Here is a 12,484-nt window from a genome sequence, read left to right on the forward strand (position 1 = left end):
AAGTAGGCCGTGATGATACGTGGGCCATGTGCCTCCCATCCAATGAGAGCTCTTTGGACCATCTTCGGTAACATCAGGGCCACTCCCTGGCTGTGGGGTGCGTTTGCTTCCTTGTGACCTGAGAACAGCAGCAGCTCCCCTGTGGCTAGTTTGTGCTGGCCAGAGCCTGTCCACCTAGACTCGCAGATTCCCAGGAGATCTAGGTTGTAGCGTCTCATCTCTGCCACCACTTGAGCTGTTTTGCCAGTTTCAAACATAGTTCTGACATTCCATGTTCCCATGTTAGTTGTGGTCCTGGTAGAGATGATGGTTGTCCGCCTAGTAGCTTCCATAAGGCTTTCACTACTAGGCATCATTCGTTCTCCAGCCGTGGGTCCATCTTCTCCCAGAACTTTAGTGACTTTTGAGTTTCTTGTTTGCGATTCTGTAACAATTTGTTTTTTCCAGGGTGGAGTTGTTAACCCCACGCCCAACCCCCAACCTGGAGGACCAGGTGCTGCTCTTCATCTGTCCTCTACCCTGAGCCCTGCCCGGCTTGGTTGCACCTGCCAGGGGTCTAGCCCCCACCGGTATAGCCCTCAGGGTCATGGAGGCACACAAGCCCCCCACCACGACAAGGTAGCAACACATCGAGAGGGTCTGCGTCATGTAGTGACTTTAAATTTCTTATCTTAGCAATATTTCTGAGATGAAAGAAAGCTATCCGGGTAATGTTATCAATGTGAGTTTTGAATGAAAGACTGGGGTCAATAATCACTCCGAGGTCTTTTACTGCTGTACGTGAAGAAACAGAAAGGCCATCCAGAGTTACTGTGGAATAAGAAAACTTACTTCTAGCTGTATGTGGTCCAAGTACAAGTACTTCAGTCTCGTCAGAGTTAAGCAGAAGGAAGTTAATAAGCATCCAGCGTCTAATGTCCTTAACACATTCCTCAATTCTATTAAGCTGGTGTCTCTCATCAGGTTTTTCAGAAACATACAACTGTGTGTCATCAGCATAACAGTGGAAACTAATACAATGTTTACGAATAATATCACCCAGAGGGAACATATATAAAGAAAAAAGCAGTGGACCAAAGACAGAACCTTGTGGAACACCAAACTTTACCTCAGTACGTCTAGAAAAATCACCATTTACATCAACATATTTATAGCGATCAGTTAAATAAGAGCTGAGCCAGGAGAGGACCATTCCCTTAACTCCCACAACATTTTCTAGTCTATCCAGAAGAATGGAATGATCAATGGTATCAAATGCTGCACTAAGGTCAAGCAACACAAGCAGCGAGACACAGCCCTGATCAGATGCCAACAGTAGGTCGTTTACTACTTTAACCAGAGCTGTCTCTGTGCTATGATGAGGTCTAAATCCTGACTGATACATTTCATGGATGTTATTCCTATGTAAATATGAGCATAACTGCTGTGCCACAGCTTTTTCAAGGATCTTGGAGATAAAGGGGAGGTTTGATATTGGCCGATAATTGGACAGCTGACAGGGATCAAGGTCAGGTTTTTTAATCAGGGGTTTGATAACTGCTAGTTTAAAGGATTTGGGTACATAGCCGATCGTAAGAGAAGAATTTATTATTTTTAGAAGCGGATCAATTACTTCAGGTATTATCTGTTTGAATAGACGTGTAGGTAAGGGATCTAGTACGCAAGTTGAGGCTTTTGATGCCGAGATTAATGAAAGTAATTCAGTTTCTCTAAGGGGAGTAAAACATTCTAACTGATGATCTGATACAGTTATATTGTTAACTACAGGGTCACTTACATTGTCTGACTTTAAATTAGTAGTTTGAATTTTTTGTCGGATATTCTCAATTTTGTCATTAAAAAAATTCATGAAGTCGTTGCTACTACATACTGCAGGTGTGCATGTGTTGATAGTGGACTTATTCCTGGTTAATTTTGCTACAGTATTAAATAGGAATCTAGGATTATTTTTGTTATCTTCTATTAGGGAGGAGAGATATGTTGATCTCGCAGCACTAAGAGCTTTTCTATACTTCAGGAAGCTCTCCTTCCACGCTAATTTGAACGCTACCAATTTTGTTTGACGCCATTTACGTTCCAATTTTCGAGTGGTCTGTTTTAATGTGTGAGTGTCATCATTATACCAGGGTGCTAATTTTTTGTCTCTGATCATTTTCCTTTTAAGAGGAGCTACATTATCTAAAGTATGACGGAACGTTGACTCTAAGCATTCAGTTGCCTGATCAAGTTCTGCAGGGGCTGACAGTGACCCAATCAAAGTTGATAACTCTGGGAGATCATTTATAAAGCTCTGTGCAGTAGTTGACGTGAATGTATGTTTAATACAGTAGCGTGGTGAGGTGCAAATATTATTACTCAGACATATTTTGAATGAGATGAGATAATGATCTGAGATAACTTCAGACTGTGGAAGTGTGACTATATTTTCTATGTTTAACCCGAATGTTAGTATTAGATCGAGGGTGTGACCACCATTATGGGTCGGTCCTATGACATTCTGATTAATCCCTACTGAATCTAAGGCTAACATAATCTAACACAAGGCTTCCTTTTTTCACAGTAAAGTTTTAACTGGTGTTTGTGGGTGTAACTCTGTACTGTAGCTTGATAAAGGTTTGCCAAAGTAATCCTGAGCCCATGTGGTTCTATCAGCTGTAGATGAATGACAGTTCTTGATGCAGTGAGGGATCAGAGATCAAGGGGGTTCAGATTAGGCTTGAGCCATTTACACACCGAAATTTCTCCAGATTCCTTGAATAGTTTAATGATATTATGCACTATAGAGGGTGAAATATCCAAATCCATTCCTATCTTTCCTTGAGGAACATTGATTTCAAAAATTTCACTATTTTTCTTATGCATTTGTTGATAAACTGGAGATCCTCAGCCCATCTTTTCTCCTCAAAGACTCAGCCTTTCCTGGAGACTGATTTTGTACCAGATCATGATTACAGTTGCCTGTTTCACATCACATCATTATTTAACTGTTTTACCTCATTAGTCACCCTAAATTGCCCCCATGCCAACTTTTTTTGGAACATGTTACAGGCTTGAAATGCAGGAACGGATGGATATTCACAAACAAAGCAAAACTGACCAGATAAAACATGAAATATCTTGGGGTCGTTCTGTCTGCAGTGAAATACAAGGCAAAGTACATTTCGAAATCACTGCTTTCTTTCTTTTTTTTTAAATCTGCATTTTCCATATGATCCCAACTTTTTCTGATTTGGGGTTGGACTTGCCATGATTATTGTGTACTTGATTAGCAGCATTATAATTATTAAAGCAAGTAATTTTCCTTTAAATATTGGAGGCAAACTATAGAAAAAGTTGAGTGTCTGTTGTAAATTCACTAATATATAGGTATATTACAGTTTGGCTAATGTACAAATGATAATGTACTGTATATGCTGCTTAAGTGAAATAAAAACAAATATCTTCAATAAGTACATTTTTTTGATCAAATGCATGTTAATAAATGCAGGAAAATACTAAGCGAGCAAACAGTTTAGTGGTCAAGGCTTCAGTTGATGTTAAACTGAAATATCCCAGACAGATTTTACCCAAATCAGGACATGTATGAAACTAATAAACTTTATTAAATCATTTTTCATTAGATGTGTACAGAAATATGAAAATATATACATCCAAAATAGCATGTCTGGATTTCAAACTAAAGGGTTTCAAATGTCGATATAAAAATTATTTATTTTTCATGTACATTTTAAGCAGAATAGAAACAAAACACACTCTGGGTAAAAAAAAAAAGGAAATGAGCATGCTAGTTCAGAGGTAGTTATATTTATATTTTATACATAATAGCTAGCTACTTTACAACTGTGAAAAGCAGAACCCCCGCGCTGTAGTACAGGCTAATCCACGGCTGTTTCTCTGATTACATTTACATGTTTTTAAAAACAATAAAACCCAATGAATGCATGTCCAAGTCCAATGTGAGACTGTTCCACCTTAAACATTTATATTCCAGTTTTAATCTTTGAATTTTTAAGACAGTTTTTATCACTTCTCCTGCGAGTTGTGCTCAGTTACGGTAAGCGAAGACCTGCCAATGCTTAATAAACAACTATTATTATTAACATACGCTGTGGTTGTTTATCATTTTAATAAGTGCTTTCTTTAAAACACCCTGAATGAACAGGTATGCTCGAGCAACCATTTTCACACTGTAATATTAAAGGACATTTTATTAAAACCAAAAATGAAATGTACACAATGTCCATTCTAACTCTGCTGAATGTTATGAGTGGTGTACAGAAGCTTGTTTTTGCCACGTATGAGAAAATATTAGACCTCAAAACTGCAACTTTTTATCTTGCTGACGTGAGTTTTTGGATATCTCAACCCTGTGGTTATAAGGCCATCTCCTACCTCTAACCAACCTGCACCAACACTGCAGACACATCGTCCTCTTCAGCCCAAGACATTCTCCTGGAGGGGGCACTTTATTTTGCTTGTTTACACACTGCTGGATTGTGTTGTGGTTTGGTTATTAGAAACAGAAGCACTAAGTCACAATTGTGTGACATTAACAAGTAGCTGCTCATCTCATCTCATTATCTGTAGCCGCTTTATCCTGTTCTACAGGGTCGCAGGCGAGCTGGATCCTATCCCAGCTGACTACGGGCGAAAGGCGGGGTTCACCCTGGACAAGTCGCCAGGTCATCACAGGGCTGACACATAGACACAGACAACCATTCACACTCACATTCACACCTACGCTCAATTTAGAGTCACCAGTTAACCTAACCTGCATGTCTTTGGACTGTGGGGGAAACCGGAGCACCCGGAGGAAACCCATGCGGACACGGGGAGAACATGCAAACTCCGCACAGAAAGGCCCTCGCCGGCCACGGGGCTCGAACCCGGACCTTCTTGCTGTGAGGCGACAGCGCTAACCACTGCACCACCGGGCCGCCGGATGCAAAGTCACAATTGTGAAATTTTAACTTTCAACTGTAAAAGAAAAAAACATAAACTGCATGAAAATACACAATTATGAGACATAAAAAGTTGCAACTGCGTTGCAGTGTCACAGTGGCATGATGTTATCTTGCAACAGAGAGAAAACACTCACAGTTGTTGCAATTTGTGATGATATGTCACAACAGAGTGATGTTCTGTTGAAGTGGGGAAAATAAAGTCACAATTCAGTGATATGTCTAAATAGCGAGATTAAAAAGTCACAATTGTATGAAACTCTACAACTGCGACTTTTTTGTAGTGACTGTGATATGTCATAATTGCGTGATACCTGTATTATATTGCAATCGCTAGATAAATCTGAGTAATACATGGTGTAAAGAAGTTTCTGGAGTGCATACATGTTTATTATCTTGTTTTTGCACTGGAGCTATGAGGATAATGCAGCTAAGAAACCATACAACCTCATAGCTACCACTTTAGCTAACACCAGAAAGCAAACGCATCTCAGGTGATCGACTACAGTACCAGTTAAAAGGTTGGACACATCATCTTATTCAATGTTTTTTCTTTATTTTTTAAGTAAATGTCACTTCCTGTCTTAAAGTAATGATGGATGTCGTTTCTCTTTACTTAGTTGTTCAGTTCTTGACAGAATACTGTATAGATTACTCCAGTTGTGGATGGAATAGGGCTGTTTATTGTATTTTTATTGTTTACTGTTTACTGTTTAATCTCAAACACATTAAGAAGGTAAGAAACTCATCCACTAATGACCTTTTGATGAGACACAGCTGTTAATTGAAAAGCGTTCCAGGTGACTCCCTCATGAAGCTGGTTAAGAGAATGACAATAGTGTACAAAGCGTCATCAAGGGAAACGCTGGACACTTTGAGAACTCTAAAATATGAATCATATTTTGTCTGTTTTAACATTTTTTTGTTTACTACATAATTCCATTTATTTTTTCGCGGTCCAAATCCTGCGCTCTGATTGGCTGGCGAGCGGGTCTGTATCCTACAGTACGGACCCCAGTTACGGACCTCTGACGACTCGCTCGTTCACAACAACAACAAACATAGTAGAATTTTTTGTCAACGTTTATCTTTTTTTTTAAATAATATTTATTTATAAGATTATCAAAAACCTTATACATTTTTGTCAGCATTTCTCAGGAGAATAGCATTAATTTTACAGCATGGATAGCGATAACGACAGTGTTCACAGCGAAAGCGAGTTTTACTCCCCTGAGGAAGAAGAAATAAAATAAAACATTTCAGGAGAAAGATAAAACCTGTAATTTGCTAACACTGAGCAAAAACATGGCTGAAGCCTGAATGACTCCTATTTGTATAAATAGGGGACGACATAGGCAGCAAAATGTAGTTTTTTTCCTGCCATGGAAGTGCACTTGTATACAGAGGAGGAAGCCATTTGCATTACAGCCGTGAATGAGGATTCAAAATGGTGGCTCGGCTCAGTTTTCCCTTTCGGGCGCTCTCGTTTTCTTTTAGAATTTGGTAAATAAAAAAATAAATATATTATTTACCAGCTTAAGGTCAGTCCGTATGGTGAAATACCGTGACCTCAGCCTTGAATACTGACCTCGGCCCAGAGGGCCTCGCTCAGTACTTTCAAGACCTCGGTCACGGTATTTCACCATACGGACCTCCCAGCTGGTAAATAACATGTTCCAGATGTTATTTCATAGTTTCGATGTCTTCAGTCTTGTTCTACAGTGTAGAAAATACAAAATACAGAAAAACCTATGAATGAGTAGAGGTGTACAAACTTTTGCCTGGTACTGTATGTTTAGGGTAACATTTGGACGACATTGTGTGCATTTCATTTTTGACCAAGTTGTTATTGTAAAGTAGGATTTGAAATTTTACACCTGTTGATTGCATAAACATGTCGGGTCCAACAGTTTGAGTCCATATTTATTTTCTCTGTTTTCAAACAGTAATATAGTTTTGTCCATGATCAATGTCTTTCTCCTAATCGGAAGGGTTCTGATATCTGCGCGATGTCCAACAGGATTTATGAATGGCACATGGGATGTGAAGACTGATAAACTCCAGAGATGAGAGAGCTTCCTCTCTGATTGTCCATAGTTTTGCTCCACATGTTTTCCTCCTTTTTGTCATTTTCTTTATTCGTCATCTGCAGCTGGCATGGCACAAGTGGCACTGAGCCCTCCAGCATTGCGTCTGCCTCAGAGCAAAAAGGCACAAGTGCCTGGGTGGAGTCGCACGAGCTCTTCTCCATCTCCACAGAGGTAAAGGAGTCAAGAACGCGGTCCTGCACCAGGCAAGCTCTGTTCAGGAGAAGCTTTGCATCCTCACGGAAGTGTGGGTTGAAGAGGAGGTAAAGCAGCGGATTGACACATGATGGCAGTGGGAGGAGCAGCAGCAGGACAGACTTGATCACATCCTCACTGACCGGGATGAGGGAGAGCAGGGATGCGAACGTAAGGAATGCAACAGGGCAGTAAAGCAGGCAGTTGGTGAAAATGAGCCAGGCGACGTGTTTGATCATGGCACAGTCCCACACGCTGTCGAAGTTCCCCTTCATCAGATCCCAGTAGAGCTTAATATAGGTGCTTGTGATGAGCAGGAAACAGAGAGAGTTCATCATAATCAGAGCTACCATGAAGCCCAATGTGGTGGGTGGGGCATCTGGGAGAGGAGAGGGGATACAAAGGGGCGTGGTTCCAAATTTCCCCACCCCCAGCAGCGGCAGGCTTGCGGAGACCAGCGAAAGCGTCACGCATATTGCAGTGGCGCATTGGACACTGCCATGAGATGGCGACTTCCCAAATGAGATGGAAACACTGCACTGAACTGCCGCGAGCACCAGGAACAGCATGGAGGATTCTGATGCTGCCACAGAGATGAACCCTGTTGCTTGGCAACCAGCACCTGTTTCCCAGCGTGCACCATATGAAGCGAACTCGCCAAAGGTCAAAGCATCGATTAGCGCCAGCACACACACACAGAGCCCAGTGAGAAGGTTAGCAGTGCCGATGGAGCCGATGATGAACTTTACAGGTGAGAGGTAGCTGGGTGAAGCGAAGATGGAGAGCACAAGGAGAATGTTGGCCAGCAGAGAGACGAGAGAAACGATCCACATCCCCAATCGCACCAACCAGCTGTCGAACAGCGTGTCACATGGCTTAAACGGACCTGCAGGACAGGGACATTAATCCAGTAATTAGGTTTTATTCTATCCACATTCACTGGATATGAGCAATCACGCACTCTGATTGGCTACTCTACTACTAGGATATCAGCTCATATACCATGAGTAGAGAAAAACAAAATGGCGGCGCGTGTTGCTGAACCAACCGAGGATGAAATAAAAAACTCTACTCGAAAACAAAACCCCCAAAATTATCAAGTATTTAAAAGAAACAGAAGTAGCTAAAAGAATATAGTATTTCCCCCCAGTATCTCCTGTTCCACACTCCAGCCCAGTCGGTGGTGGTAATGCACCTTTAAGTTGGTTTGCCAATCACCAAAAAAAAAAAACCTAATGAAGAAGAAAACCCACAAAAAATACAAAAAAGCAACAAAATATGGAATAAAACTATTTGATGGTAAGAACATATCTTTTTTATTTTTCAAAAATTATTATTATCACTTTTTTCACAAATTGTTCCTGTCATTTCGCCGGTTTGTTTACATTCTAAGCGGAAATGATTTTGTCAGACATTTTGTATAATTTATCAAATTTGCCAAAAAACCCCAAAATGCTCTGTTTCTCAAAATGCAGTGAATGTGGATAAAATAAAACAGTTATTCCACTCAATCTCGTCGTACACGGATTATAGACAACTCGGTGCTACGCACCTCGTCAACCATCAGCTCATGTACGACTCAATTTCATGGAATAACTGTTAAATATTAGGTTGACAAGTATTTCATCAAACAATAATAAAAGAAGAGAGCTAGTCTATTATTCCACTAGGGGGCGACGTAGAGCAATACATTCAGAGCCATAAACTTCTGACAAAATGTGTTTGGGAAAAGTAACACAAGCTACAAATTAGACATATAATCCCAGTTAAGTCCATTTCACTTTCCTTTAAATATCGGTTAGAAATAATTACGTTCTACTACAACAATAATTAATGTTTCTGTAGACGTGTAATCACCTGGAACAGGGGTGCACTGGACATTAGTTTGGAGTTTGGACTCTTCAATGGCTGCCTGGAATTCCTCCAGATCAGGATCATCTGCAAATCAAATCATTTTGAAATATTCCACTTCATCATAACTTTCATCGAACACCACTGCATTTAATCAGAACCGATGCTTTTGATCTGCATTAATATTTCAACACTTTCAGATCTCCTCCTGAAAACAGATTACAGGTCCTGTAAATCTAACACTCACCTCAAAATCTCACTCGCTAACCACACTTTGTTTTCCTTGTCTTTCACACAGATGAATGGAACTTTTAGATCTTTCCTCAATCGTTCATGGTGTAATTACAGCACTGCTTTAAAGGCAGTAAGATAAAATCGCTGACAGAGGAATGCAGAACGAAACACTTTGCTGTGGTTACTGTACGGCACCGACATGTTTTAACTGTTCTAATTAAAGATGAGCAGACACAAAACAGACGACGACAACCGAGCTGCACTTTTATTTTACTGTGAGGAATCATTAAATCTGGATGAAACTTCACCCTTTATGAGTTTCTAGAAAATCCAGAGAAATCATGTTATTCATTTTATCATTATATTAGAATCACAACTTGTGGTTTTTCTCTGCTCATACAGGGGGCTTGACCTCAACATCGATGTTAAAATGTGAATTAGGAGGCAAAAGTATTTTGTTTTTGACCGTAGGTGTGAATGTGAGTGTGAATGGTTGTCTGTGTCTATGTGTCAGCCCTGTGATGACCTGGCGACTTGTCCAGGGTGAACCCCGCCTTTCGCCCGTAGTCAGCTGGGATAGGCTCCAGCTCGCCTGCGACCCTGTAGAACAGGATAAAGCGGCTACAGATAATGAGATGAGATGAGAAATTAAACGTTCGGCGGTTTGTTGTTACAGCAGTTACTGTTACAGCCCTAAAGATGATTATTTTTTTATATCAAAGTGCTTTATTCCTTGAATAACACAGCAATTTGTGAATGATTATATTCACTGGCCACTTTAATAGGAACCTGTTGTTGGTTCTAAGATCCCTGTTCTTGGCTGCAGGAGTGGAACCCAATGTGTTCTTCTGTTCTGCTGTTGCATGCTGAGATGCTTTTCTGCTCACCACGGTTGTAAAGAGTGATTATATGAGTTACTCTATCCTTCCTGGCAAAAAAGCTCGAACCAATCTGTCCATTTCCCTCTGACCCTCTCTTATCAACAAGGCGTTTGTTTCCACCCACAGAACTGTCGCTCACTCACTCAGTGTTTTTTGTTTTCTGCACCATTCTGTGTAAACTCTAGAGACTGTTGTGTGTGAAAACCCCAGGAGATCAGCAGCTTCTGAAATACTCAAACCAGTCCATCTGGATCAAACCAACACCCATACCACAGTGAGAGAAAGTCACACTGTGAGATCACAATGTTTCCCGTTCTGATGTTTGAACATTGTGAACATTAACTGAAGCTCTTGATTTGTATCTGTGGGATTTGATGCATCGTGCTGCTGTCGAGGGATCGGCTGATTACAGAACTGCAGAAAACAGCAGCAGGTGGATGGGTGTTCCTAATAAAGTGGCCAGTGAGTGTATATAATTACAAGTACATTATAACAGATTTAAACAGTTGTTTGTTCCATCAATGTCTCATTTTGTCTCTTTAAGTTAATAAGACCAAAAAAAAACTCAGCCTGTCATGTTACAGAAAAACAGCAAAACGGAATCTTGTGTCGGGAACGTTTATATTCAAAGCCTCAATATTCAATTCCGATTTTTTGCTCAGATCGGATTTTCTTATCTTGATTGTTCACATTCATAATTATAAGTAACCTGTATCTCACTGTATCGTGAACGCATGTGTCCTCTGAAATGGCACGCATCAGCACATTTAGACGTTTTTGCACGAGTCATCTACATCATCAACAACAAAAAAACACCGTTGTGAGACGACTTGTTGTATTAAAACCCACTACATGAATGCGCTAGGAGCTAAAGCATGCATCACGTTTTGCTCTGGAGGACAGGAAAGAGTTTGTTAGCTGTACATGATCAGGTCCAGAAGGAAAAAAAAAGTCAGACAGCTAGCTTTTTCTGTTTTTACAGCTGCTGTAGCTCTCCTCCATTGTTGTTTTTCCTCCATTGTTGTTGTTAATGAAGACAGCACTCAGTGTATGTGTATATGCAAAAAAACACCCCTCCACATGAATTCCAATCTGACCGCTTTCATTCATGTCACATAGCCACAAATCAGATACGTAGCCGATCTAAGACCACATATGAAAGTGACTCAAATTTCATTGGAAATGATCAGATTCCTGTCTCCACACAGCCCTGAAAAAATCAGATTTGAGTCACTTCAGCCTGGAAATATGAACGTAGTCTTAGTTACAACTTTACCTCTGACTGTTACAGAGTGCTGACACTGGAGACTCCTTCCATCAATACTGAATAAACATCTCCTTACAGAAAACTGCACCACATCACCGATACCCATGCTGTTATTCGAGAAATGATCACGTATTAAAATGACTGCATTGAATCAGAATCATCAACCTGAGATTTGTCTTGCAGCTGGAACCACTGTCAGAGCTGCTGTGATAGAAAATTAATCAACACATTTTGACCAATCGGAATCAAGAATTCAACATTACTGTGGTATCGCTGAGAATCTGACAGTTCCTGATTATTAGCTCCGCCCACTTCGTTGGAGGAGATTATGTTTTCACCTCTGTTTGTTTGTCTGTTCCCAACATAACTAAAAAAAGTAGTGAATGGATTTTGATGAAATTTGGAGGAAAGGTGGACCATGGGCCAAGGAACAACTGATTAGATTTTGATGCAAATCCAGATATTTCTGTGGATCTAGGATTTTGTTGTTTGTTCCCAACGTAACTCAAAAACTAGTGAACAGATTTGGGTGAAATTTGGTGAACAGATTTAGTATGATCCTCAGTTCAAGTGGTTTGATTTTGGTGTTGATAATATGCGGCTTGGCGGTGGTATGCACTATCAAGATGTGCCCTTCAAGTTTGGTATTTAGTTAAAAGTTGTCACAACTTCAAGCCTGATTATTGTGTTAATTATCTCAAGAAAACTTGCTACAGTTTAGCCATGAAAATACCAAGTCCTGATCTTGGAATAATGGGATAGAAAGAAAAATGCAAAGCCAGTGTTGTAGTCAAGTCACTAAACCTTGAGTCCAAGTCCAGTCTCGAGTCCCCAGTGTTCAAGTGCAAGTCATGTCCAAGTCATTTAAAAAAATTTTCGAGTCGAGTCCACTATTGATCCAAGTCAAGTCCAAGTCCAAGACTCCAACTGCACCATTAGTTTGTTCCTGAACATGGCGTATGAACAGGTGAATGTGCTTCTCTTTATCAGGGAGTGTGAAGTATTCTG

At 40.4% G+C, this 12,484-nt stretch overlaps 1 protein-coding gene across 2 annotated transcripts in view; it reads right to left on the reverse strand.

Moving 5' to 3' along the window:
- Positions 1–3,785: 3,785 nt before the first annotated feature.
- The window catches only part of LOC132897184 (leucine-rich repeat-containing G-protein coupled receptor 6), a 188,658-nt gene continuing 179,959 nt past the window's right edge, over positions 3,786–12,484 (reverse strand). For both annotated transcript variants that reach the window (XM_060938605.1, XM_060938606.1), the window contains 2 exons: positions 9,101–9,181; positions 3,786–8,129 (listed from right to left, as the gene is read on the reverse strand). In XM_060938605.1, coding sequence (XP_060794588.1) covers positions 6,985–8,129; positions 9,101–9,181 — 1,226 coding nt within the window. In that variant the 3' untranslated portion in view covers positions 3,786–6,984. The remainder of the gene's footprint in view (positions 8,130–9,100; positions 9,182–12,484) is intronic.

This window comes from Neoarius graeffei, chromosome 13 (assembly GCF_027579695.1).
Source record: "Neoarius graeffei isolate fNeoGra1 chromosome 13, fNeoGra1.pri, whole genome shotgun sequence".
Taxonomy (NCBI): domain Eukaryota; kingdom Metazoa; phylum Chordata; class Actinopteri; order Siluriformes; family Ariidae; genus Neoarius; species Neoarius graeffei.